The following is a 27,319-nucleotide window of genomic DNA, read 5'->3' on the forward strand; positions in this document are numbered from 1 at the left end:
TAATTTACTTAACAACACGGCCCCTTGTCAATCTTTGAACAACATTTGTTATAGACTTACGAAGGAGACCAATATAATGCAATATGGGCTACATAAGGAACTAGAACTGTTCTGGCAAGTTGTGCTATATAATCATATAATCATCAGGCCTTAGATCAAATTAACTTAATGACTGGCAGTTGTCATCAGATAATCGAGTCAAAGAATTGAATAACATGTAACTCTCCAGTCTCTTGGTGTAGCAAGTCAGATTAGCAGGTATCGACTCTTCTTTTTGTCCAATTGATTCAGAAGGATTGTAATGTAGAGACAGGGAGAAAAATAACAAAGAAAAGAAAGTAAACTTAGTTCTGCATCAATTGATTTGATTTTCAATTGCATCGAGTTGGTTCTGCAAAGTCGCCAGTAGAAAGGGCAGAGGCTTCCTTTCAGTAATGACAATACAATACCCGAAGAACTGTAAATATCGGAGCCACTTACTGGCTTATTATGGAACCACATTAGTATCTGCCGTCAATGATTAATTACCATCTATTAGAAGTTAATACTTTGTTCTCTTATAAAGTGGATAATCAAGTAATATTTTAATTTGTTGTGTTCGGATTACTTACACGCTCTCTTTCTAGTGGTTAACAAATAAATAACTAATAACAATAATAATTAATGATAAAAACTGCTTTTGATGTCAAGGAATAACGAACATATATATAGGTAGAGCGAAAACGCGAGGAAAAACCAAAAAGAAAAACTAACCATGGCCACTACCACTTCTTCATTAATTTCTTCCACATTCTTCTACTCTTCCTCTTCCCAATTTTCTCGCTTACCAAACAGAAAACCGTTGTCTCTCTTGAGCAAAAACATTCATACCAACCACAGCAACAAAAACAAGAATACTACTTCTCGCACTCTCTGTTTCCTACATAATCTGTTCTACTCTCATTCATTAACCTCAAAGAAGCTCTTATTTACCAAAAATTCTACCTCTACCTCTTCTTCTTCTTCTAGTATAGCATCATCAGCTGTTGAGTCGCTTCTTCTTCTGTGTACCTCACTTACCTTATCCGTGTCAATATTTGTAACGAATGTGGACCCCGCCTCCGCATTTGTCGTAACGACGCCTCGTAAATTGCAATCCGATGAACTCGCTACTGTTCGCCTTTTTCAAGAGAATACTCCTTCTGTTGTTTATATCACTAATCTCGCCGCCAAGTTACTTTCTCTTTTCATTCATTATTTTATTATCATTATTGTCGTATTAATATTTTGCATTTTAAGTTATTGATTTTTATATTTTTTAAAATAGACAGGATGCATTTACTTTGGACGTCTTAGAGGTGCCGCAAGGGTCAGGTTCCGGATTTGTTTGGGATAGTGAAGGTCATATCGTCACTAATTTTCACGTCATTCGCGGTGCTTCTGATCTCAAGTCAGTTCCGCTTATTTAATTTTTTTTCTTTCTAATTTCAATTATTTTACATGGAAATATTATTAGTTATTGATTATTTTAGGTTTCTTATTGATAGCTTAAAGTAGTGGTTTCAGTGATTGCCATTACTTTGAGAAATATTGTGAATTAGGGAAATTATGTCGACGTTGGAGCTTAGAAATTTACAGCTAAATAGTTGTGATTAAGTATGTAGGTTTATTTATGATTGAAATAGTATTAGTTTTTAGTTATGTAGGTTTCCTATAGTTGCTTGAAAATGTACGTTTAGTTATTGCTAATACTTGAAAAAGAAAATGTACGTTAGGGAAACTATGTTGCTTTTGGAGCTGAAGAATTCATTAAAAAATGCGAATCTAAGTTTAATGCTTGTGGCATGTTTATACTTGATTGATTTTTTGTTTCTCATTATTTAGGACACTGGAAGGATGGTTGTTAATTTGGATGTCATTGATTGCTAGTGGATGTGTTAATATGTTGCCTGGAAAACGGATGCCACTATAAGATTTGAAGCTTCACTTGGCTATTTGAATAATTTTTCCTTGTTATTATTATTATTTTTGTAATTATTAGGTTAGCGTGGTTTTATACATAGGAGTGATTCTCAGTTTGAGAAGTTATGAAATGTTGGTTTCTCCTGCGATGGATGGGATTATTGTGAAGCTTCGAAGCATCATCATTTACATTCGATATAAGTCTGATAAATGAACAGTCTGGTTTATAGATAAACAAAAAATAAAACATAAACTGACAAAATAAAGTTTTTCAATCTCTTACATAATCTATATGAGGCACCACTTTGAGGTTCCCAAAAGTAGAATGCCATGGAGAGAAGCCAAAAACAATTTTATTCAGATAATAACAGTAGAGGCAAGTACTAGTCCTTGAAAATCTTCTTCTTCAGCCAAATACAACCACTAAAATATCTTTAACTCCTTGTCCTCCTTATTTCTGGAACCCTGAATTAGTTAAGTTCGAGTTTCCGGTTAAACTTGATGCTTTCTAAGAATACAAAACTCCTCGTAGACTGTGAGCTAGAGCAATGTCATGAGTCCCGTTATTGTAATAAAACAATCATACATCTGGATATAATACCTACATGAAGCCTCCTTCCTTGCAACAAAACAAAACCCTCATCTTTAGCAGGTATTCACCTTCCTAAAGTGTTTTGTTAAAAAAAAATGAATTGATTGAACAATTAACTTGTTACTTATGTATTCTGTACTATCTGCAGTGAGATTTGGTTGACCTTAATTGTTGGTTAGGCATGAGAACTTTGACTTGGATTCCAGTTAATGTTGCTTATTTACATTTTAATTGCCCAAAAAACATTGGGCAGGATAATGAAACATAGAACTTAGGATGCTAACATTACTGACAAATTTGGATAATAATACCTTCATTGAATTTTGATTGCAAGTCTATGACGTCCGCTTCCAAATATTTCCACTGAGTTCTTCATTTACAGTAAACCTTATTTTATATATTGCGGAATACTATATTACAATTTATCATGTCACATGTAGTGAAATTACCTTACTCTATCCTTTAACTACTCTGTATGACGCATCGGGTAAGATTCCATTACGATCACACATGCTTAGCTAAAAAGAGAAGGTTGGAACTTTTCTGTCTGATTCTGGCAAATACCATATTTTGTTCAATATCAAATTGGTGCTACTTTTGTGTACAGGATCACTCTTGCAGACCAGTCAACTTATGATGCAACAGTTGTTGGATATGACCAAGACAAAGATGTTGCTGTATTGCGAGTTGAAGCTCCTAAAGAGAAACTGAGACCAATACCTGTTGGTGTTTCTGCTGACTTGCTTGTTGGCCAGAAAGTATATGCTATCGGCAATCCTGTGAGTTTGATAGGCACCTTTACTTTTGCTACTGCCAATAAGACAGTTGTTTTTATTGATCTCCTAGAAAATGCTTGTTACCTTGTTTAAGAGGTGAATGAGAATATAGTTATGAGATACTCTGGATCACTTGCTGCCCAATGTTGGAGCAAAGGCTTTGCGACAGCATTCAATTTCTTATGGCTCGGTTGTAGATTGTCTTAAACTTGTAAATGGGGCATGGTTTTCTGGTTCATTGCAAAATTTTGACCAACTGATAACCTGATTTGTGTTTGTCTTTTGCAGTTTGGACTTGACCACACTCTGACAACCGGCGTCATCAGGTATCTTGGGAAACTAGACATTATCTGTCTAGTGTGCATATAAGAAAGTTGAGGGTTTTTCAACGAGTCTTATCATATATTAATGTGAATGAAATAGGTGCAATGATCTTGTATTGCCATTTTCTGTTCTCTGAGAGCTATGTAGAAGTGTTTCTGAAATAGCATGTCTTAATTTTAATAATTTAATTGTTTTCTATCTGGTGCCTGATGAAAATAGAAGTGTGCATGTTAGTCGGTCGACTCTGATTTTGTTGGCATGCCATTAAATGATAAAAGGTCATTATCAAGTTATAGTCCCATGAAGTCAGGTCTTGGGAGAGAATATTGGTGACAGACATACTCATTACTATTGTTGCACAAGGGGCTCTTTCCAAGACTCGAGACTGCATCCTTGTGATTGCACGTGCAAGAATTTTAATCATAGCAGGAGTAGCTCATATCATGCCATTAACTGATAAAATAAAAACAGAAGTTCTAAGTGGATAAAGCAAATGTCTGTAAGGCGGCTATTTTCTGCAGCGATACTTCCAACTTAATATGCATCTTCATATATGTGAGGCAATTCCTTCTTTTGTTTTTTAGTGGGCTGCGCAGAGAAATCAGTTCTGCTGCTACTGGTCGTCCTATTCAGGATGTTATACAGACAGATGCTGCCATTAATCCTGGAAATAGCGGAGGACCACTTCTTGATAGTTCAGGAAGCCTTATTGGGATAAATACAGCCATATACTCTCCATCTGGTGCATCCTCTGGTGTTGGATTTTCAATTCCAGTTGATACTGTGAGTCATGCTGAGGTGCTGGAGTTGCTTTTCATGATAAACTTCAGTGCAGACATTGCAGGATTTAAGTCAAGATGTATAAACTTTCTTCTCTTCTCATGCTTGTAAATAATTTGTTTTCTTCATATGTGCAAATCCAGGTAAGTGGAATTGTTGAGCAGTTAGTGAAGTTTGGAAAAGTCACAAGACCTATTTTAGGTATTAAGTTTGCACCTGATCAATCTGTGGAGCAGTTGGGAGTAAGTGGGGTGCTCGTCTTAGATGCTCCTGCCAGTGGTCCAGCTGGGAAAGCAGTATGCTCTATTACTTCTTTCTAATGTCTTGTACATTTTATTGAATCTAATATCTGCCTACTAGGTAAAATTATTGAGATTGATTTTCTTACAAATTTTAAAAGCTTTTCTGCTCACAGCAAACAATTTCTTCTGCAGGGTCTGCAACCCACTAAACGTGATGCCTATGGTAGACTTATTTTGGGTGATATCATAACATCTGTGAATGGGAAAAAGATTACAAATGGCAGTGACTTGTACAGAATTCTTGACCAATGTAAAGTAGGCGATCAGGTATAATGTTGAGTACATACTTCTATCTAAAAGATATTTCTTTCCCCCTTTTCTTTATTTTTATTTTTCTTGTAGTAAATGGGGAAGACTAGTAATGATAAGTGCTCAGTTTTGTGAGTGAGCCAAAAGAGTATTTCCTCATGTTTTTCTGTACTGGGGTTTATTACTTTCGGAAGTTTGGGTTAATGTTTGGTGGGCGTTGGGCAACAGCACATATCGTCTTGCTAAAAAGTTGATCATTAATGGAAGTAGTGAAACAACCTGGATCTCTATATTTCTACCAGTACTGGTGGTACAGATCTCCAGAATCTGTTCTATTTTTCTGCATTACATGTGGGATTGTGAACTTTTTGTGCAACTGATTTTTGATTTGATGCTTTGGGTTGGAAAAGATTTTCATATGGTTTATTAAAGTTTTGCTAATAAATCCATGTGATGTCATCATCTAAAGCTATATACATATTGTATTGTGTTGAATTATTTGGATTTTCAGGTGATTGTAGAGGTGCTGCGCGGTGATCACAAGGAGAAGATTCCCGTAATACTTGAACCAAAGCCCGATGAATCATAGTGTGCTAGGTATGGCCTGTATATGTTGTTCAGTAAATATGTGAGGGAGTGCCACTATTTTGTGTATTGATTTCTTCAAGACAAAGGGTCTCGCTGTACATATATCAGATACCGTACTATCTCCGACAACAATTACTACACTGATCGAGCAAAATTAATTGTATGATTCCAATCTCAATCTCTTAGAAAATGCGTCCTTGGGCCTTTAGCTTTGGGCTCTTGAAAGACTGCAACCTTTGTGGAAAGCTTTTCTCTTAACTTTTCATTCTTGATGATGGAGTATTGACATCTGAATGAGAAATATTCATGTAAAATATGAGTTGTCGATATCAAGTCTGGCATTACCATTGAATGGAATTACCATGTTTTGTGTTTGCAGCATGGCTTCTCATGGCTTCATCATCTCTAATGAGGTTTGAGTTTCAGTCCCCTACTTCCTCTCTCTCTGTCCCCTGGAAATTTGTATCTCGCAGCCATACACAGTCTATCTGAATGCAAAAGAAATTAATAAATTTGAAATTGAAGGGGATCATTGACTCGCACTTTTGCCATTGCTTGCATTCTTAACTGATTAGTGCATGAGTGACTTACAAACACCAGGTGTAGGGTAGATTTTTTTTCTTACCCTTACCATAATCTGATGGTTCGTTACATGCGTGCATAATACAAGGTCAGCCATTGCTGTAGCTGCTCAAATGTTTGAGGTCATATCAAAGTTAGTTTTTCTTTTCTAGTATATTTCAGTAGGAGTATGGGATGCATCCCATGATTTGTTCACATTGTGATTATAGCCTGAACCCCCGGCCGAGATGAGAGGATAGTTTTTTGTCCATAAGCTAAGAGTCTTGGGTGAGGCCCACGATGGGGCACAACATTGATTGACCATTAATACTCTACTCTGTTATACTAGTAACCAACTAATGTTCTTTACCATAGGAAACCAAAAGAAAAAACAAAGTACCAGATTTATCAGTTGCGACTACTAAATGCCGAAAGAATCGAGTGTAAAAAAATAAACAAGGATCCAATTGAGTTGAAAACAGACTCTACTGATTATTGGTAGATGAGATTAGGTGGAACTTCGGAGATTAGAAGACGTGCATTTGCACAAGTTGCACAGATGAGCCTGGCAGTCGTGTTATCACTATCTTGCCATCAGTAACGTGTCAGGGGTTGCTTTTTCTATGTTTCAAGGGTAGAATAGTCTTTTCATGTTTATTTGAATTTATGTAATTGAAAATACTGATGAGTAAAACATTATGATGTCTACTACTGTAACTTTTCAAAGTGTTTCTTAGCCTCTTTAGGGGTGACCGGTGATGAAGGTAACTGGCCGTACAACTAGTCACTCATCAGGTTAATTCTGTGCCCATCTCGAGTAGATTCTCTCCCGTACCTACACTAAGAATGCATGCTAAATTGTTTGGTATATCGATTATAATTATTATGAATAAAAAAAGTAGTGTCGGATTATATTTTATCTATGTGTCATATATATTGTTTGTGGCTATATTTTTGTTGACGCTGGAATGCATTTTTAATATGTTCTTTGTGCCTGACAGATTTACCTGATTATCTGATTATTTTTGGTTGGCTTGTTGAATTACCTCGACAATAAGCGAGACAAGGTCCCAAAATATAGGCTGGGCCCGTGACATAAGGCTGGCTATTGTTATCTAACGCCACTGTCACTATAGAGGCTCTTTTTATCTAATGCAGAGTAAATAGTCAGAACGAAAACAACTAATTTATGGGCAATAAAAAGGGTTATCGTTTCCTGGGATTAAATGTTAGAGTTGATTGCCCTAAGTAATACCATCAACTTTAGGAAGAGCTTTTATGTCTACGTCTCCTTAAATACTCTTTATATTTCAGATTTGATACAGGTATGCAATGCGATATGATACCTTTGCAGACTTTGTAGATGCAGTAATTGTAATAATATCGTCGCGTAAAGCATGCATTCACATACTTACCTCTAATTTTGTTACCTATGGTTTTATCAGGTCATTAAATGAATGTTAAGTTTGTGCATGCCTGGCAGAAAACAATGTTGAAAATGCTTTAGAAGAAAATAGTTGTTTGACTTATTGACATTATATATAAATTTTGGTAAATATCCATAATAGAAATAATTATGATTATTCTGATAGAAAATACAATTTAATCCATGAAGTATCAACATTTTTTGGGGGAAAAGAAAAGTTCAGCCACCAAGAATTTTTCTTTCATTATTCCAATAGAATTATATAATTGTGAAAATCTTTTAACAAACTAAGCTATACTGCTATCGAACGATTTAACAATTTGACTTAGGACACCAATCAAACTCACATACACAATTCTCAACATTGATTACTATCATTTAATAAGTGTAAGCTCACTTTGCTTACAACTCCTTAGTAACTCATCTATTTATATTAAAATATAAGAAAAGACAATAATGACATTTATAAATATTTAGGATTTGATAATTTTGGAATGAAAGTTTACTAGGTTTTATCTATCAAATCAAACCATATAGAACCAAGTTGTTTACAAATACATTTATCAAAACGTAAGAAACCCAAAAATTTAAAATGTTGAATATAAATTTTAAATATCATATATAACTTCGATATTTCTTTTGAATATTTAATCCATATGGGATCTTTATAACAATTTGTATCAAGATGTGTGCCAATCTGCAAATATATAAGATCCAATGAGAGCTCTTTCCAGCAATTTAAGACCCTTTAACTTGTGGAGTTTGATACAACAAAAAACATATCATCAGCCTTCCATCATCCAAGCGTATGTGAACATTATTATAAACTCTGTCTTAAATTCACAACCATAAAGACTAATAAGTGTACAGAAAAAAAAACTAAACTTCATCAACCATCTCTCTCTTCCTCTTCAACAACTTACACAAGAAACAAGTGAATAACAACAAAGAACGAAAAAAGACAATGGAATCATCAGACAACAAATACAAGAAAGGATTATGGACAGAGGAAGAAGACAAGATTCTCATGGACTATATAAACGTTCATGGGAAAGGAAGATGGAATCACATTGCGAAGAAGACGGGTCAGGAAAACTTCTTTTCTCCATCTTCTTTTTTTCCCTTTGTTATTTGACAGGAATGGCAGATTCTAATATGATGGCTCTGTTTTAGCTGAAATATAGGCTTGAAAAGGTGTGGGAAAAGCTGTAGGTTAAGGTGGATGAACTACTTGAGCCCGAATGTGAAACGAGGCAATTTCACTGAGGAAGAAGAAGATCTTATCATCAGGCTCCACAATCTTCTTGGAAACAGGTTATATCCTCGTTTTTACTATAGTTCTACCATTTCCCTGTTCATATAGCATCCTGTGTTGAACATGTATTCATACCATCATCTTCTTCACTTTGAGAGAAAGTTATTACACCTTCTTGATTTCTGTTAAAGATTCCATGGAGAGTTAAAATATCTAGGATCTCAGTTACGTGCATTAATATGCATCTCATGTAGGAATCATTAACAGCAAAGCAATTATTAAGTTGAAAAATCCAATCGGTTTCTTCTTATGTATGAATGTAAATTTCTAATGGCAAAATATCATGAATAGTTCAGGTAGTTTCACTTCTCTACTGTTGCTGTAGAAGTGCAAGAGAAATAACACTTAGAATTTTTTGTTGAAAATTTGTTATCAAATGATTCATTCATTCTCTTTGGTCCTTCTCCTTACTGATTTCTTTCCTTCCGTCAGGTGGTCACTGATTGCCAAGCGGGTGCCTGGGCGAACTGACAATCAAGTAAAGAATTACTGGAATACTCATATAAGCAAAAAACTGGCTGCTGGTAAACAGCTAAGTGGAAGACGTTTTAACGTCAAAGATAAAACTGGCAAGATTGCTGTTTCTAGCTCAACAAATTCCATGGGACTCCACAGTTTCAGCTTTAGTTATGTCAACAATAGTATTGCAACCAAGGAATTTACAGTTGATGAGGACATTCAGATAGCTTCTGAAGTCGCGGACACACAAGAACTGACCTTCTTCAACAGTAGCTATCCATACTCTTTCTGGTTTTTTGATAATGAACCAGAGCTCAATATAATAGGAAACGACTTCTTGGGTGGCTATGCTTCTGATTTTGCTTAGTATTGTCATAAACAATCTTCATTAGCTATCTAAGAAAAATCTCTTCTTCGGTTATCATATAAAATAAGTGCAGCAATTTTCATTAGTTTTCTGGTTGATAACACAGTGGTCCTCCTGAACACAGCCATTGTAGTGTTTAGCAATGAGGGCAAGCTGGCTAGGACAATTAAAGGCCTTTTCCAAAACGTTTTTCAGGCTTGTTGGTATAAATAAAAGCTTAGAGCTGAATCTTCTGCTGTCTTAATGTATCAGTGAAAAAGAGTAGGATAGCATTAAAATCTTGTCGACGGAGATTGCAAGACAAAGTTCTATTGCAAATCAACTCCTTTAAAGTCTTCAATAATTACTAAAAGTATATGAAATTAATTGATGATTCAGAAACTTTCATCTTGTAGTTTAAAGCTGTAGGTATGCATAGAGACATTAGCCAGACAAATATAAATAGTTGATTGTGCTGTGTTTGATAATATGGACAAGGAAAAAATAAACTAATTGTTCTGTTTCAGATTTGGTGAGCTTTAAATATAACCGTACAACTTGCATACTTTTCTTAGCTGAAGTGAATATAGTGTCTATTTATTGGACCAAATCGCTTATTAAAACTGCAACTTTTTGAATCCACAGTCATTAGTCACACTGGCCTAGGAATCTAAAGCATAGCAGTGATTTTTGGTCTCTTATGATTTATTACTGAATTTAGTATATCATAGTTTAATTATTTGTTCAGTAGCTAGAGACTAAGACTAGAGATCGTTATCTAGTATATATAATTGACCGAGTTGGATAGTGAAGAAAGCAAGAAACATGTCAAGGAAGATAGATTCAGCAGCCCAATCAAGAATCTGCAATTCTTGACCTTAAAAGGGTCTTATCTACATAAACCCACTTCATTAATTTATTGTGTAACAAACTCAAGAAAGTCTCCTCATCATCTTAGCAGAAATGACCTCTATGCAATGCCCTAGAGCTTCCAATGTAGTATGGTGGCCACATCTTTTACCTAGAAAAAGGAAGAAAAAGAAGGAGAAAAAAAAATGGCAGTAGTGAATAAAGTCTATCGGAGTAGGTCATCATACAAAAAGGTAAATCTAGAATTGCATTTATAAGAAAAGAAGCCGCATATGGGTGACCTCTATCTTATATTTATTGAAAATTAATAGCTGCTCGAGACGTAGGCATATATGTAATACATTGTAGAGGGGAGAGAAATGGTTAGAGGATAAAAGATGGAGGGTGTCACATAGTTGATGATAATGTTCATACAGAGAGAGAGGGAGTAAAGGAGTACTCAAGCCCCCACAGCTCGAATTTTCCTGAAACGAAGTCGTAGTAGGCACCCTTCAATCCAAGAGTTTTGCTTGCCAATGCATCTCTAACAAATGGATATGTTAGCAAGTTTGCAAGGGACACATTCACTGCTTCCTGCATCATTAATTGTTTAAACATAATAATTTGTAAGAAGCAGATTTAACAGTGCGATGTCAGTAGTATAACAAGGAACAATGAGGCTTGATTTACCTTTTCACAGTATGTGCACTGGTCTGGGAAAGGCACACTGCCACGTTCTGCTATCACCTTGGACTTGGCAGGTAAACCAACAGCAACCCAGTCTTCTATGAAGTCACTGCATCGGTTTTCAATCACTTAATACGAACTTTGAGTAATAAGTATATAATTAAGAATTGGCAGAGCAATTATCATAAAGCTAAAAAAACTTACGTGGATTTGTTTCCATCATATGGGAAAGACATTAGCCCCTTAATTCCACCACAGCAACTGTGCCCAATGACCACAATGTACTCAACCTGTGAAACATTAATTAATAACACCTCCAACTCATATCCCACAAAAAATGAAACCAAAATGCTATTCCTGACGCTGTAATAATGAAAATTAGTAGTTTCACCTTCAGATGCAAAACTGCATATTCAACTGCAGCACCAACTCCTGCGTACTTGGTCTGTTGCAATGTCAAAAAGGAAAAGAACTTACATTTATAACTCAGTTCTATAAATATAAAATCAGGAATCTATACCAGAAGTATGCAGTTAAAATAAAAAAAAGAGCATATAAAATGTGTTAAATGAGAATTACCTGATCATATGGTGGGACCATATTAGCAACATTACGGACCACAAAAGCCTCTCCTGGCTGAAAATCCAGTATGTGTGATGGGCAGACCCTGGAGTCTGAGCAAGCAAACACCATAAACTAGTACCAGTAGGGGAAGGAGAAAAAAGGCCAGTTAGTATGATTTTTTGATACCAAATTTTTAAACGAACTAGACAAAATATAGTTTATATGTTCCCATTAATGAACAATATTGAACATATATAGTGATGAAGACCTTGGGGCTTTGGCCTTTTGAAAGCTCACTGTACAATCCAGGATTCTTGCTGCAGAAGAAATGCCATAAAAATAAATTTTAGCAGAAGTGAGCATTTATAATATTTGCAGCAAAAATGTAAATAAGTGAGTGACCCAAAAAGGAAAATAAATTAAAAAATAAGATGACAGACTCGTATTTCTCTTTCTTGAAATGAATGAAGCCTTCTTTCATCCTTTCAACAGGGTTGAAAGGTTTGCTGTCAGATGATGCGGTCTGTAACTCAGCTGTTATCTGCTCTACTTTCGCAGTTGCCTCGGCTTTCAGCTCTCCTTTCTCACTGCAATCAACCACATAGCAAATCTTTAAAAATTTACTTATCTTGCTAAGATTAAATATCCAATATAATCAAGAAAATATAGGTGTCCATCAAGTTTCTAACTGAATGAAGCTTCTTTTTTCTTTTCTTTTTTAATTTTAACCTGAGGAGTTTCTTGAGAGCTTCAATTGCCTCATCATAAGCTTCCTTTCCCATCTCTTCTCTCTGCCAATTTCCCACCAAAAAAAACATCAGGAATTTGCATAGTACATATTCAAGAAAATTTAATACTTCATTTCTAAAAGTTTAGCTCAAATTTTCATGAACCAACTCTAGCAGATAACATAGATATAATGATATTATGAGAAGGTGCCTATATTATCACTTCAATATTCCTTGTTTTATTGACTCTATGTAGACAAAAGAGGGAATTACAAATGAAAAGGTTTTGACAACATGCAATATATGAAAAGAGGCGGGTTAAATGAGATCATTTGCTATTTAAATAGTATTTTCCATTTTTTTTATTCGGCAAGTAATATTAATGACTATTTAATGGGCCGCTTCTATTTCTTGTTAGAATCTTTGATTGCATATTTGGCTGTAAATTCGCCAATTATATTTCACTTCAGACACAATTCAATTGATTTTTAAAAATAAAATCTTGAGTTTAAAATTTATCAATAATTATTTTTTTATTATATAATACATGACTCGTTCAACCTCTAATTAAAGAAAAAAGAAATAAGTTTAAGAAAAATATTAAACATCATTTTTAGACGATAATTCGTAAAAAGTTCGATAGGCAAAGACTAACGTGTCATGAATAGCGTGACAGTCCATATATATAGCAAGGAATGTGGTTAGTAATTTTGCCACATATAGAGACTGACAAATACTTTAGTTTTTAGTTGAAAAAAGTTAGTTGTGTAGTCATAAGAAACTTGAGTATTGAACACCAAAAACTGAGCAACATATTGCGCAATTCGAACCACATATTGATTTATGTAGTTAATCTCCAAAAATGATGGAAATGGTACGTAATTGGGAAATACATCACAGAAATTTCTGTAGTGTTCTAACATGTTCCTGCCACAATGAAATGCAACACTCAAAACTATAATGGATTCGTGACAATTTATTAATTTCTTAACAAGAAAAACCAACATCACATATATATATATATTTTGCATTAGGTGTCACATCAAATGAGATAAATAAGTTGTTTATGATAGAAATTGCTTTTACTTTTATTTTTTAAATATCTAATTCTTTTCAGAATTTGACATTTTGTCAAAATACAAGAAAGACGCACAGTAATGGACATGAAGAAAGAGTAGAAGAGTATATACCAAGCTAGGATTGATGATAGGAGCAGGGGCAGCAAAAACAGGCTCGTTCCTGATAAGGGTAGGAGTAGAAGAGGAAGAAGTAGGAGAAGAGTTGAGCCTGGCAAAAACAGAAGGGCGCAATGTAGATCTCCTGAGAGAAGATTGGGAAGGGGAGAGAGAGGTGAGGCACCAGCCGTTAATTGAAGCCGTCGACATTGTGCAGGGGACACTATTTTTCACTCGCTTTATACCATTTTAAAAGAACACCTCTCCTCTTCTTGCTATAGCACACAGCTAGATAATGAAAGCGAAAGCTGAGTCAACCAAAACTTCTGCCCTTGTAGATTAGGTTTCAACGTTCCAGATTATTCCATCATCCAATCTTCACTCTCTCATCTCATTTCTGTATTATTCTTTTATACCTTTGTCCACTTTGTAATCTCCCATACATGCATGCAGTGGGTTCTCGCCACGTCACGAAATCCTCTACTAGCCTGAAATTTTCCTATCTCAGTTAGCTAGTGATAATTTTCTTTAACAAACTTGTTTACACTGAATTTATTAAATTCGGACCATAAATAACTACCCCATAATACATTATAAGGGTTCCACATTTTCCGGATGTACTATATAATGCTGTAATACACACCCATTATAGGCAATTTCTTTTCCTAAGTCATCTTATCTTGGCCTTGTTATTCACCAGTCTTTAATTTGCCTATTGCAATGTGCAGCTAATAATAAAGAAGTTACATTTGGTAAGTGGACTTATCTATTTAAATTATTTCTTTTGAAGGGATCTATTTAATTTGTTAAAATCTGAATTATGTGAATCTTCTAGTACCCATGTGAATGGTGTAATTAGAGCTTTTATACATATAATATATGAGGTTTGAGTTTTATTTCCAAGTGCCTTAAATGCAGCCAAGAGCATACCTTAAATCTCAGCATGCAGGAAGGCTGACACGTGTATTTACAGAAGAAGATGATGTTAAAAGAATGTAGGGCTAGTGAGAGCATACAAAAAGATAAATAGCAACCATATGATCCTGAAGGAAAATCAATGGTGGAAATGTGACAGAAAGGATGGGTGGACGGATGGATGGATCATAGAGATAAGGTCCTATCTCCAAAACATGGCCCTGGTGCTAGTGCTCATACAAAAGATCAAACGCCTCCTTATCTTTCACTGTGTCTGTGTATGGAAGAATATGAGAGGTTTATAGGAGTGAATGCGATATATCTGTATAGACTTGCTTCGTATGGATTCAAAAATTTGAAGAGCTAGATTTGTAATCTTTAATTTGCTATCAAGATTTGACCCACTACTTACTATATAATGCACAATTCAGTGCCAATTATTTTCTATGATATCCAGGTGATGCTTGCTTTGATCTTCTAATCTCTGAAAATTAGTTTGAGCACCCCCAGTAACATTCTAACTTAGCCATTTTGTAGTATTTATTCTTTGCTATAAGAGATAACACATAGTAGAACTCAATGTACTTGCATCAGAAGAGATTGATTGATTTAACCAGTTTAAATTTGAACTGAAGGTTATCAAGTTACTCTTGAATGTATAAATTTATTTCTTTTTGTTTAAATATCTCAATCTAAGTTGAATTCCAGAGGCACCTAAAATTATAATATCTATATACTGTCTTCTTAATAAGTTTGAAAATTGTTTAGTTTAATTTAGATGCCAATCAATTGCAACTCAAAGTTGAGAGGTTAACACCTTTTCTCTTGTGTAAATTCATACAAAGTTGAATATGCATTAAGTTATAAGTACATCTAATAATATGACATAGAAGTACATCTAATGTAAGACCCTCAAGCAAAATAATTTTTAAACCTATTTTGTGCCGGTTTTTAATACTAGAAATCAAATAAAAAGTATATCAAAATTTAAAAATACGAAGCAGAATTGAGTTCAATCTCCAACCAAATACACCTTAATCACGGTGCAGTGCAATTAGTGCCCAATAATATTATATATATTAGTATCCATTAACAATTTACCTGAATTATATATGATTTGTTATAAAATGGAATTTAACCTCAGCTTGATTAATTATGATCGAATAACTATGATATTAGACAAATATAGTTCGACAGTAAACTACGTACCTCATAACGTACTCATCCAAATGAGCAATCAAGAAACAGAAAATAATCAAATTGGAGCGACGAAGAATAGCAACAAACCAGCCATAATTTCTTGGAAGAGTCAGGAGTAATGGATTTTTTGGTAGAAGGAAAGCAGAATATACGAATGCAAGAAAGAGATTTTCATGCCATTGCAACTCGATTGCTCCGTTACTGTAATCACTCTCTAGGAAGAGATGCTTCTTTGCCATGTATCACAATCGAAACCTGAGTTTCCTTGATACAAGCTCAAGAAAAAACAGAAATATATTGTTAGTTTCAGTTCTCTTTCTTCAAAAAAAAAAAAAAAAAAAGAGAAAGCCCCTTCAGTTTTTCGTTATATATATAAGCAAAATATGTCAAACATTGTCTTTCCTTGTTCAAGTATGTCAACATAATTTGGTGAGGGTGTCAACATTCTTTGTCATTTTTGGAAGCTTTTTTCTTCAAGTGGACCGGAAGTATGAATTAATCTCCAAAAAGAAAAAAGAAAAGAAAAGGCAATTCCTTCATTTTATTACTAAAGACCCTCAACTACGTATATGACTTTAATATGCATGTTATGTCTCATTTTAACTTTTGTCTTGTTTTGACAATTGCACCAAAATTTTATATTAAATAAGAATTTTATAATAATTTGTGTCATTTTATTATCCGGTTCTGTTTTATTCATCTCTATATGCCAAAGGCTTTTGAATTGAGTTAATTCGAGTTAAAATTATTTTATAAATGAATTAAAATTTGTTTTAATCATAATATTTAAATGAAATGGTTATCAAGTCTAATATTGAATAAGAAAAAAAAATTATTTGAGAATAATAAAAAAAAGGAGAATTTAGCAATACATATATTTTCTAAATGTCACGGATAATAACTTCATCATAGATTTAAAAAGTAGAAACGAATATGTCGACATGATTATTTTACAGAAAATTGAGAACACAATAAAAGGGACAAATAAGATTTCAACTGATCCGAGCAATGTCTTGTCTTGGCCGGAAGAGTACCGTCGCAGGCTCTTGCAAGTATTTTTTAGGGGCAAATATTTGTGCTGTGGTCTCTGTGTTGGGCCTTTGGCTCAAAGCCACTATTCAAGGCTTCAGAACTTTGCCTAATTCGATTGAGTGCTGAATAGGAACTTTGTCTCAAAAAAACAAATAATTTAGATGTACAATTACTTTATATCAAGAGATTTTGTGAATCAAACTTGTTTTATCATAATTACAAATACCAGAGGTTTTCTTTTTCTTTTTTTTTTTTTACTTTTAATTAAAAACCTTATCGATGGATAAAGCAATGACTCCAATTTTTGTACTTCAAAAGCTTTTAAATTAGACTTGTACTTACTTAAAATTCATAAATATTATGAAATTTATTTATAAATTTAAAGTTTATATAATTTAAATGAAATAAAAATTAATTTATAATTCTACATAATTTATTTTATGTAAAATCAGCTATAGCTAAATTAAATTTTAATAAATTAGTAGAATTTTTAAATAATTTTTATATTAATATTTTATAAGATCAAATTTTCTTTTTAATCTTATAAAATTTATTTTATTTCTTTCTTGTATATTTTTGTAAATTATATGAATTCCTTAATGGGGATAACAATAAAAATCAATAATTTTGATTGAATTGAAATTACGAAAATATTGAAAAGTTATGAAAGCTTGTAAGATTTTGAGCCGAATAATACGGGAACTGGAGCCATTCTCACGAGTTGCTTGAGCTTATATACACCTAAACTGTTACTGAATATACAGTCTAGATTTTAGTAGCTAGTTGGCGAGCCCATATCACTCCATTTTTGTTCTTAAATCCCTTTTTCCGGGTGAAAATATTTTTGTGATTATAAAATTTGAAGGTGCAAATTATCCAAGATTCAATATACACGTGTAAGGTTTTCCACATATAAAACGTTAAACCTCCACGTCCCGCAGTTGCTTCTAACCATTAACGTTACCAAACAAAGATACTATAACACTTCAAGAAAATAACAGTGGAGGAAGGAAAATCTGCTGCAATTAATGCAACTTCAAATACAACACAAAACGAAGTCACAGCTAAATTACTTACAGCCACTTCTTCTGTTGCGTGGCTGCTTTGCAGTCCAAGTTGTCATATCTTTTTTCACTCATTCTCTCTTTAAAGACCTCTACACCCTACACAGCTCTCCTCTCCACTTCTCTTAGTCGTTCATTTATCTCTCCAAAACGAACTAAAGCTCAGTACCCCATTAAGCCAGGATTGAAGAAGATGGATGTATGGTCATGGATATGTGAGCTTCCTGAGTTGGCCGACTGGACTGATTTACACTCGCCACATATCTTCGAGCTCGCCAGTTCCAAACTCATTAATAGTGGAGATGATGATAGTTCAGCTCGTTCTATTCGGCTCAGAGCAGAGAGAACTGCTGGGTCTAACTCAGACGCATTGGTTACTTTCTCTGTATGTTTACAGGGTTTTCACCCTTTCAGTGCTCCAAAGACTCTCTGGGTCTCTGACACGTGTCCTTTAAACGCAGAAAAGCCTTTTCTCCCTCTACTACTTCAGCTTCTTGAAGAAATCATTACGCGTTCACCTATGGCTGCTCAGTCTAGTACTTGCCCTCGTTCGCAGCTTCAAAAGCTCAAACCTGAACCCATTTCTTGGATTATGGACAGCCACACACCTGAGTCATTTTCGTGTTTTTTTAACCTAGTCTTCATTATGAGGTTGTTTTGGTTATGTGTATTTGACGCCCCTAGTGAGGTTGGGTCCTTGTATTTTGAATCTTTGCTGGGTCCAAATCTTGATGCCTTAAAATGTGAACGAGCTCCTGTGTTGAAAACCTTTCTGGTTACTGTAGGAGCGGATGCTGAGCTTTGTTTTATGCGTACTTTAGGTTACATGTTAACCAAATGGCTTATTCTAAGGGAGGTCGGTGTAGGACTGCATGTTTTGGCCCCTGCTCTGGGTCAGCAAGTTAAGTTCTCGTATGCAACGGAGGCTCATGGATTTTGGGCTTTGAAGGGCTATGCATCTATTCTGGCTATGGATATTGCTAACTCTCCCAGGAAAAGTAGCAAATTTCCTGTTGTTGAAGCTAGGGATACGGTGCTGAAATATGCCTTAGCTCACCAACAGTTAGAGGCAGTTTTGCAGTTGGAATATTCAGTTAACTTTTATGACAGTTATATTCGGGTTATCGCACGCATTGATAACCTACGGTTCCATGTGGCGAAATTAGGGTTTAAAAAGAATGAGAATGCTGATTATGGTGAGGAGAGACACCTTGTGTCTAGGGTTAAGGTTTGGGTGGGACCAGAGGTTGGAGCAACTTATGTGGCCGGTTTGAGTTTGGGCCGCTCTACAGATAATGGGGAGAGAGAACTGGAAATGAAAAAAGTGGTGAAGGGGAGTGTTGAAAATTCGAAGGCTTCTAAGGTGAAAACTAGGGCAAGAACGGCTACAAGGACAAAGATGAAAAACTGGAGGTGGGACCAAGATGCTGAAGGGAATACTGTTATTTTCGATGCAGTTTTACATAATAATATAAACGGTCAAGAAGTTGCCGCGTGGAACTCAAACATTGATAATACTAGCGATGGTGGTGACGGCAAGAGCAGTGGTAATGAAAATAAATTCAAGGGACCAAATCGGCCATTTACAAAAACAAGAGGATTGGTTTTCGCAGGAGACGAATATGGGGAAGGAGTAGAATGGAGATTGAGCAAAGAGATGGAAGGCAGTGTACTGAAGTGGAGAATAGGAGGGGAAGTTTGGGTGAGTTATTGGCCAAGTGAAGTTAAGAGTTCATATTTCGAAACTAGATGCGTCGAGTGGTGTGATGAAGTTGATCTGCCTCTAATTCCAGGAAAATAGAGTTGCTGCCAAAGGAACTTCTTCCATTGTCAATAAATATGGAAAAAAGAGGTCCATGTGTGTATATTAAAAGTTTATTATCATAATAAAGATTTTATATTTCTGCATTCACCCCCTACATATCCAACTTTGTATCATCTTTTTATATAGATATACCCAATATGCAAAAGTCTTTCTAAGATCTTGAACCTTGAAACATTAACATCCCTTGAGAGTTTCAACGTATGATACCTATAGGATTCCTTCTTGGTACGGGTTCAATCAACATGCCTAGCCTTCAGAACCCAATGCCATGAAGAGAAAATACAATAAACAGAACCCAATTGTTCATAACTAGATAAGGATGTTGCCTGCGGATGTTATATTAGGCAAGCAAACTAATCCATATGAATATGCTTATTTCCTCAACCACCACCTATAGTAAAAATTGTTCACTGAACTATTTATCCAACGGTTCACAAGAAAGAAAGAAAGAAAGACTATTAATACAAAGATTTTAGTTCACGGTACTATTACAACATGGTGATTTTCTTTTTACTTTGAACTGAGCATGTTTTATTTCTATGGCGAAACATCATACGACAACAAAAATATTTCTCTGCAAGGAATTGATATGGTGACTTCTTTAAAAATTGATGATTTTAGGCTTGAAAAGAGAATGAACTTGTTGCATGAGCGGCTATGAAAGCATGTAAAGGAATCAAAGCCCTGTTACTTTGGAGCTAGTCTGATTGGACAGACAGAGAATGCAACACAGCGAGCTGCTTTTGCCAGCACGAAGCGCTCATTTTCTGTCAATGGCCTCTCAATAACCTTCACAATGTTAACATCCTACAAATTTGGATAAAAATGAGTCAAAAAGGCAGAATAAAACTTTAAATATATATCACAACACAATCTTTCTGCGTCACTTGAGTTCCAACATAATCACACTTTCTCCTTTATTTCCCTTCATTTCCACACGTTTGGTCGGAGCAGATCAACAACAAGTTTAACAACAAACAAAAATGAACTTTTCCAATGATGTTAAGCATTACCTGTCATTTCCAGATTAACAGGCATCCTATGGGATTTCAGATAAAACCTCCAGAATGCCAAAAGAAACAGGGCATTTGTAGGAAAATTTCAAACGACAAAGTAGATATCCCATTAACAAGTTCTGAATAGACTTTCACAGTTCACCTTTTTAAAATAAATCATATGCAAAAATGCAATTGAATTAATTGAGTTCTTGCAAAATCATGTCCTTGAAATTTAGCAACTATAAGCTTTCCAAACATGAAAATGACTAAATAGAATTCAACTAGATCAAAATGAATTCAGGCATTTGTTGACTTTCGAAACACACTTTAAATGACAAAAACTAGGCAATTGGAGGAACATCCTACATAGTGTGCTGAGAAGTTCCCAAATGATAACTAGTTCTTTGCTTCAAAATTTTATGTTAAATGGTCTAAAAGAAGACCCTTCATTTGTTTTCTTTGATGTTTCCACTGACTTTGAGTTAACAGACTAACCTAGAAAGTTGTGGTTAGTGCTGAGAAGTTCCCAAATGATAACTAGTTCTTTGCTTCAAAATTTTATGTTAAATGGTCTAAAAGAAGACCCTTCATTTGTTTTCTTTGATGTTTCCACTGACTTTGAGTTAACAGACTAACCTAGAAAGTGGCTAACCACAACGGCAAACAACCAGATCATTAAACACCTTAGACTTTGATTCTCAGAGAAAAGATATTTAGAAGCCATTTATCTGAAGCTCATAGAAATAAGATGCCATTTACCAACCTTCTTTTTTTGTTGAATAGAAGGCCTCACGTTTGCAATATCACCAACCACAATTATATTATTGACGTTTCCCCTTTCATCCCTCTCTATTGGTGACGCTGTTGAATGCCGCCATTGCCCATTTATGATATACTTATAGTAGTACCTAAGAGCAGAGAATGTTATGGCAGTTCACAAATAAATTGTCCCAAAAACAAATACTTCAAATGTATATCTTAGCTATCTTACAGGGTAAAAATATGTTTCACCACAACAATGGTCCTCAAATAAGCCTACAGGTTGTGAGTCCCAGAGAAGTGTGGGTGATGGGAGAAATAAGAAAAATTGAAAACAGACCAGACCACGGACCAGATGCCAAATAATTGTTTCAAATGAGAATGACTAGTGTCCATTTTCCAACAATTGATATATTACATGTATTATGGCATGAAAACAGAAGATAAAGCAAATTAGAGCATGTACCAGCACTTGTATAAACATAGAGTATCCCAAGTAAAATCCAGGCCACCCAAAGCCAAAACAGCAACAACCATTACATCATATCATAACATATAGAAAAGTGTGAAAGGGGGAAGGACAAGCAGATTTACTAAAATAGCCTTATTGATTTCTTAGTTAATTAGATTACTTGTTAATTAATTTTATTAATAATAAAAATATCAATAATTTACCAAGTATAAGTCTAACTCTATAAAATTCCCTATGGAAGCAACGTACTACCGGAAACTGCAAATCTTGAATATCTCCAACATACTCAACACTCAGAATCAGGAGTCCTAACTCACTCAAATGGCAAATTCTTCCTTCAAATTGTTTATCTTTGTGGCCCTCTTAGTTGTTTCATTTGGTGCGTCTCTCTTACTTACTATTACCCTTTTAATCAAATGCACAAACCAAATAAGCTTATTATGACTATAATGCCTTCTATAGTTTTCAATAATTTGTTTTTCTAATTGCATGATGTGAACTATTAGAAAGACTAAACTCATCAACCACAACTCTTTCAATAGACTAGGGGAAGAAATAAGACCTAGATTAAGTTGCCTGATCCATTAGCAGAATGTAACAGCTGTTATTCCAAAGACAAAATCATAACTAGATGACATGCAGCATGCTGCAGGAAGTGTATACTTACTTTCCTTGTGGAAGCCTAACTTCAACTTCATATCTTGGACCACCCATGTGGCTCGCCTTCATCGGCTCTTTCCAATTTCCAGTAAAATCTCCAACCAGGGATACATCTTCTCCCTATTATGCAGTCACAAAACCCAATGGTTTATAAACAGTTAATCCCATATAAACAATGGAGTTTAAGCTTACATCCTTTAAACTTCTTTATAAATTAGACCAATTTCTGTGTCATAGTAAAAGTGTTACTCCTATATTTTACTTCATGAGTTACCTCTTGACCATTCCACACAAAAGTCACAGCATGCGTCGCTGGTCCATCATGCCCGCCACTTTCCACCATACCTATAAGATCCCAGGTTGCCCAAGCAACTGCTGGTCTGCCATTAGACTCGAATATGTTAGGCTTTGTCCAATTTAGGGAGGAAAATTTTGAAGTGATAAAGATAATATTTCTTTCGAATGTGAACCAATTACTGCAAACAATTAAGTTTAAGCTGGTATAAGAGAGAGAGTTAGCTAGTTTTCCTCTCCCATCATGAAAGAACCGAGTTACTAAGCCCTTGACTCCTCTTAGTCGAGGGATTTAGGAAAGAAGATAAATAATCTATTTACTAAAAGCAAACTCTATAAGCAATCACAACAGCAGGCTTCTATATAACATACATAATGACATATTTAGGTGTATACCAACAATCTATCGCATTCTGTCCATATTGAAATTATGGCTTAAGCACTCACTAATACTAGTAAGAACCAGAATACAAGATAATTAGATAACAAAAAAGATAATTCTCAGTATAGGTAACATCAAATACATAAGAAACAGGGTTAGCAAGAAGAACCTGTCAGGCTTGCAAAAATGCAATCCAGTCACAAAATTATAAGCAGCATGAAGGGATGTATCTGTTATCCAATGAAGGTATGCAATTATGGAAGCAGGAGATCGATCAAAACCAGTAGTACAAGTGACAAAAACACGATGATTCTTTTTCAGTAAGCGCAATAGTAGCCCAACACAAAATGGTAATTTCTTCCTCATGTCAAAGGAATCTGCATCCCTGCAACAAAAATTACAGGGAAACTTACTCTGCTATACATTTTAAACATCTTCATCAGTTCAGACTTTCCTAGAGCTTGCACAGAGCATTTCTTTGAGCCAAGTAAATTTCTAACTACGCGTTTTTGGTTGAAAAAATATCAAGAAGAAAGACTTCGTTGAAATACTGAGTGCAAGCCTGACCATGCAAATGCTCAGCGTGATGAAAACAAGCTAACTCCAATGGTTAGTATGGGCATATTTCTTCATCAACAAGAAAATATGAAATGAAGCCTCTCACTTACCTTATAGGATAGTTGATCATGAGAATATTGGATCTTTGGCATGACTCATTGATTGAATTGGAGTTGATTCCCCAGTTTTCTGCTTCAGCAACACTCTGGAAATTGATTACAGCAGTGATCCCCTGTTACAGAAATAACCTGAAACAGTTAATGTACAAAAATGAAATGGAGAAAGAAAAAAGGTTTTGCCACGTAAAGTAACTTGATGAGCTGTAAATTCTTTCATAATTGATTCCATACAAGATAAAAACAACCATTACCCTATCATAGAATATATATAAGCATGTCATAAAAGAAGCAATACTTAAGCACAGAAGATATTCTGAATGGTACGGCACTAAAGGCTAGCAGCATATCAACAAACAAAAGGTTATGATGATGCTTGTAACAATAACAGCAAGATAACTGGGACCACATGGTATTGTCAAATCTGAACAAACTAGGCACCACTTGAAAAAAGAAAATAATTAGTCTGAGCATAAACATTATTTTCAAGGTCCAGTCAGAAGTTCCTGCAAACTAAGCCTAACTTCAGAATGATCACAAAATTATCTATTAGCCAATCTATATATTTGCATAAGAGTATTAATTTCTGCATTCCACATCATAAATTTGGCATTGTGCCAACAGGAGAAAAAGCTTTGAGTTATAGACTAGGATTGGAAACTGTTGACAGTTCTGCTCAAGTTCCAATAGGCACTTACCACACTGGACAAATTTTTTACATCGGCTTCCGTTTGTATACAAGATCCAACATATATCTGCTCAGTAATCTGACAAGAATCAAGAGAAAAATAAATAAAGATAATCATACAATCGTGAAGTAATCACTATTGCTGACTGATAATACAGTAGCAGAAAACAAAGTTGAACAAGAGACCTTACTGAATCGCATACCAAGTCCATGATTGTAGTATAGCTCGCCTTCAGAACGTTCCAATGCTTTGATATATTCTTCCACAGGAAAGTTCCCATAAGCCCATTCTCCATCTCCAGACTCCCTCTCCGAGAAAACACAAACAAATTGACTCACAGGAGAGCGAAGAGTCTTCTGTGATGGTAAATCCACATATCCTTTTGGATCATCATTCAAAAGCTTCCATCCATGGGATGTTAAAAACTTTGACGAAAATGTTATAAAACCAGAATTCCCACTTCCCTCAGAAGCTTTCAAATTTGAAGACAGGATAGTTTTGTTCCAAGTAGCAATAGGAATCCGTCCCCGATTGAACATTATATCTATATCACTCGTATGATGTAGTTGATGAATTGGATAACTAGAAAAGGGCCTCTCAAGGATCAAGCTAATAGATCCATTATTCTCCATCAGCATCTTCCTGAAGAAACCAAAAACTGAAAGAAATAAAAATGAAAACCTTGCTACATATTTGAATCATGTGCAGTCAAAACATGAAGAGGCTTTCAAATTTCTAAAGAAATTTCAGGCATTAAGCAATTATGGCTTCAAGCCAAGGAATCATAAAGAATATTCTTATGAAACGTGCAGGCAGCATTGAAGTGAAAGCAGTCAATTATAGACTCAATGAAACCAATACAGTTATGTGAGAAATATATCAGCCTAGTAAATAATAGCAATACTAATAACTAGTAATTAAAACAGCAGCAAAAAAGAAACAAACACTCATTGAATGTGTTCAGAAAGTTAAAACATGAAAGAATTCAGTTCAGTTTAGTCAACTCTCGTGTTTGGAGAGGTCATTATTTTTCAACTTGAAAAAAATTAAGGCACATGAAAAGAAACAAAAACATTCTAGAATCAATTCATCATGCTGTTTGAAATGACGTATTCCAAATAGAGCACATTTAAACTTAAAGACTAAGAACAATATATTAAAAAAAATTAAAAACAGAATGAATGGAACTTGTAAAACCATGTTTTCTCTTGATTTTTGATGCTTTGAAAGTAGTTACAGTAATGCATTTGATTGATCGAGCATTATTTCTTTCTTACTAACTAATGTCTAGATATTATTTAAAAGTCTACAACTAATTAAAGAACAATTAATTATCAGAAGTACAACGATACAAAATATAATGAAACTAAAACAAATTCCTTACTCTGCATCACCAAAATCGATGATAGGAACAAGCCTGCCGCTAGACGAATCAATAGCTCTATTTAAAGTGTCACCTACCATTATTATTCTGGACCTCTCCGCATTCCCCTTAAATACATGTAAGTTATCGTTAGTTCAAGCTTCCAAACGAAAAGAGAAACCAAACAAAGCAGTAACATGGTTATGATAGTAGAATTACCCCTTTCCTGAGAGCGTGAACGATGATTTTGCCATCAACAGACAAAGCAAAACGAATGCCGAACGGTTTATCAAGATTAACCATGTATTCATTCAAATTCATCTTCAATGACGAATTATTATTAGTATTATCAGACGTTGCATGAACCTTGAGAGTTCTTTTACTAAGAGAAAGAACTTTATTGTGTTTCTTCCAAGGGAGTACTCCATGGAGTAAGCACCACAGATCTCTGCCACGTAATGAAGTTTGAGAGAACAAATTATGATTATGATTATGATTATGATGATGGTGAGCTGCGCTGCTGCAACTAGATAGTTGCAGAGAGGACATTGACATTTTCTTCTTTTTTTTTTTTTTTTGGATTGAGAGATTGTTGGCGTTGAAGAAGAAGAAGAAGATTAACAGAAGAGGAGAGAGAGGCCACACAGTTAGAGCTAAGAATGGCGTGGTCCACGTGGCCTTCTGTTGGACCCGCTTACATGAAGTGTCCCGTGTTGGTCAACTTTTCAGGCTATTAAGTTACACGTGGAGACATCAGAATGTAATTGTGAAAATATCTTCAAACTTTGCATGGATTCGCGTCCAATTAGAGAAAGGTAAGCTGCTTTTCTTTTTCTGGAAAGAAGAAAACCAAAAGATTAAGCTCAAACTTACCAGTATTGTCAAAGCCGGATCGCCCCGCTGGTTCAATTGATCGAACTGAAATTGAATGGCCAACTGGGTCTACATTACAAAATGTAACAGGCTTAACGTTTTAATCGATAAAACAAATTATTTTAAAATATAAAAACTAAATTAACTTATGATAATATTATTAAAAAAAGTAAGCTACATTACGAAATAGATTAATTAGAAAAATATCATTATTATTTTATTATTATTATTATTGATGGGGTTTGTGCTTTGGGCATTGCGTAATTGGTAATTAAGAGCCCATGCCAATGTGCCATCCTGCTCTGCCTTCACGGATCTATAGGAGCTAGCTAATCCTTATGTTGACTGAGAAATTTTATGTTGACCATGTGTTTTTAGCATTTAATGCTAAGCTTTCCCTTTGACTCATAAGAAGAAGACATTAGGGAGTCTTGGGCCTGGCACCTAACCCACCACT

At 34.9% G+C, this 27,319-nt stretch overlaps 5 protein-coding genes across 7 annotated transcripts; 3 read left to right on the forward strand and 2 right to left on the reverse strand.

Annotated features, from left to right (window-relative positions):
- Positions 1-650: 650 nt before the first annotated feature.
- LOC8289791 (protease Do-like 1, chloroplastic) lies at positions 651-5,866 on the forward strand. The gene is made up of 8 exons (XM_002524594.4): positions 651-1,212; positions 1,307-1,429; positions 3,141-3,312; positions 3,598-3,635; positions 4,218-4,416; positions 4,557-4,709; positions 4,848-4,982; positions 5,476-5,866. The coding sequence occupies exons 1-8, from the start codon at positions 755-757 to the stop codon at positions 5,551-5,553; spliced, it is 1,356 nt and encodes a 451-aa protein (XP_002524640.1). The 5' UTR covers positions 651-754; the 3' UTR covers positions 5,554-5,866.
- A 2,343-nt stretch (positions 5,867-8,209) lies between these two features.
- On the forward strand, positions 8,210-9,964 carry LOC8289792 (transcription factor WER). The gene is made up of 3 exons (XM_015722697.3): positions 8,210-8,624; positions 8,724-8,853; positions 9,287-9,964. The coding sequence occupies exons 1-3, from the start codon at positions 8,504-8,506 to the stop codon at positions 9,678-9,680; spliced, it is 645 nt and encodes a 214-aa protein (XP_015578183.3). The 5' UTR covers positions 8,210-8,503; the 3' UTR covers positions 9,681-9,964.
- A 517-nt stretch (positions 9,965-10,481) lies between these two features.
- Positions 10,482-13,910, reverse strand: LOC8289793 (carbonic anhydrase 2). 2 transcript variants are annotated; one of them, XM_002524596.4, is made up of 10 exons: positions 13,678-13,910; positions 12,489-12,550; positions 12,200-12,346; positions 12,028-12,076; positions 11,775-11,891; positions 11,587-11,640; positions 11,400-11,485; positions 11,199-11,304; positions 10,944-11,102; positions 10,482-10,680 (listed from the first exon to the last, which is right to left on the reverse strand). In XM_002524596.4, exons 1-10 carry the CDS (start codon positions 13,870-13,872, stop codon positions 10,642-10,644), a joined length of 1,014 nt encoding a protein of 337 aa, XP_002524642.2. In that variant the 5' UTR covers positions 13,873-13,910; the 3' UTR covers positions 10,482-10,641. The 2 variants fall into 2 exon arrangements, with proteins under 2 accessions (XP_002524642.2, XP_048230693.1); XM_048374736.1 differs by having other exon boundaries at positions 12,200-12,369; positions 12,449-12,550.
- Positions 13,911-17,832: 3,922 nt separating this feature from the next.
- On the forward strand, positions 17,833-19,781 carry LOC8289794. The gene has a single exon (XM_002524597.4). The coding sequence runs from the start codon at positions 18,067-18,069 to the stop codon at positions 19,672-19,674; it is 1,608 nt and encodes a 535-aa protein (XP_002524643.2). The 5' UTR covers positions 17,833-18,066; the 3' UTR covers positions 19,675-19,781.
- A 311-nt stretch (positions 19,782-20,092) lies between these two features.
- On the reverse strand, positions 20,093-26,842 carry LOC8289795 (phosphoglucan phosphatase LSF1, chloroplastic). Of its 2 annotated transcripts, XM_048374490.1 has the most exons (10): positions 26,209-26,842; positions 26,011-26,117; positions 24,812-25,268; positions 24,636-24,704; positions 23,932-24,053; positions 23,433-23,648; positions 22,862-22,967; positions 22,595-22,707; positions 21,460-21,604; positions 20,093-20,505 (listed from the first exon to the last, which is right to left on the reverse strand). In XM_048374490.1, the coding sequence occupies exons 1-10, from the start codon at positions 26,542-26,544 to the stop codon at positions 20,386-20,388; spliced, it is 1,791 nt and encodes a 596-aa protein (XP_048230447.1). In that variant the 5' UTR covers positions 26,545-26,842; the 3' UTR covers positions 20,093-20,385. The 2 variants fall into 2 exon arrangements, with proteins under 2 accessions (XP_048230447.1, XP_048230448.1); XM_048374491.1 differs by lacking the exon at positions 26,209-26,842 and having other exon boundaries at positions 24,812-25,284.
- Positions 26,843-27,319: the final 477 nt, after the last annotated feature.

This window comes from Ricinus communis, chromosome 5, assembly GCF_019578655.1.
Source record: "Ricinus communis isolate WT05 ecotype wild-type chromosome 5, ASM1957865v1, whole genome shotgun sequence".
Classification (NCBI taxonomy): domain Eukaryota; kingdom Viridiplantae; phylum Streptophyta; class Magnoliopsida; order Malpighiales; family Euphorbiaceae; genus Ricinus; species Ricinus communis.

Excerpts from the sequence above, each read along its gene's own strand:
- LOC8289791 (XM_002524594.4), top strand. The coding sequence starts at position 755 with ATGGCCACTACCACTTCTTCATTAATTTCTTCCACATTCTTCTACTCT. Across the intron at positions 1,430-3,140 it reads CGCGGTGCTTCTGATCTCAA|GATCACTCTTGCAGACCAGT; the intron begins GTCAGTTCCGCT and ends TTTTGTGTACAG. Across the intron at positions 3,636-4,217 it reads CTGACAACCGGCGTCATCAG|TGGGCTGCGCAGAGAAATCA; the intron begins GTATCTTGGGAA and ends TTTGTTTTTTAG.
- LOC8289794 (XM_002524597.4), top strand. The coding sequence starts at position 18,067 with ATGGATGTATGGTCATGGATATGTGAGCTTCCTGAGTTGGCCGACTGG.
- LOC8289793 (XM_048374736.1), bottom strand. The coding sequence starts at position 13,872 with ATGTCGACGGCTTCAATTAACGGCTGGTGCCTCACCTCTCTCTCCCCT. Across the intron at positions 12,370-12,448 it reads GAAAAAAGAAGCTTCATTCA|ATTTGCTATGTGGTTGATTG; the intron begins GTTAGAAACTTG and ends AAATTTTTAAAG. Across the intron at positions 11,103-11,198 it reads AGTGCACATACTGTGAAAAG|GAAGCAGTGAATGTGTCCCT; the intron begins GTAAATCAAGCC and ends TTAATGATGCAG.
- LOC8289792 (XM_015722697.3), top strand. The coding sequence starts at position 8,504 with ATGGAATCATCAGACAACAAATACAAGAAAGGATTATGGACAGAGGAA. Across the intron at positions 8,625-8,723 it reads TCACATTGCGAAGAAGACGG|GCTTGAAAAGGTGTGGGAAA; the intron begins GTCAGGAAAACT and ends GCTGAAATATAG. Across the intron at positions 8,854-9,286 it reads CACAATCTTCTTGGAAACAG|GTGGTCACTGATTGCCAAGC; the intron begins GTTATATCCTCG and ends TCCTTCCGTCAG.
- LOC8289795 (XM_048374490.1), bottom strand. The coding sequence starts at position 26,544 with ATGTCAATGTCCTCTCTGCAACTATCTAGTTGCAGCAGCGCAGCTCAC. Across the intron at positions 24,054-24,635 it reads TAAAAAATTTGTCCAGTGTG|GGGATCACTGCTGTAATCAA; the intron begins GTAAGTGCCTAT and ends TTTCTGTAACAG. Across the intron at positions 22,708-22,861 it reads TTGTGTGGAATGGTCAAGAG|GGAGAAGATGTATCCCTGGT; the intron begins GTAACTCATGAA and ends ACTGCATAATAG.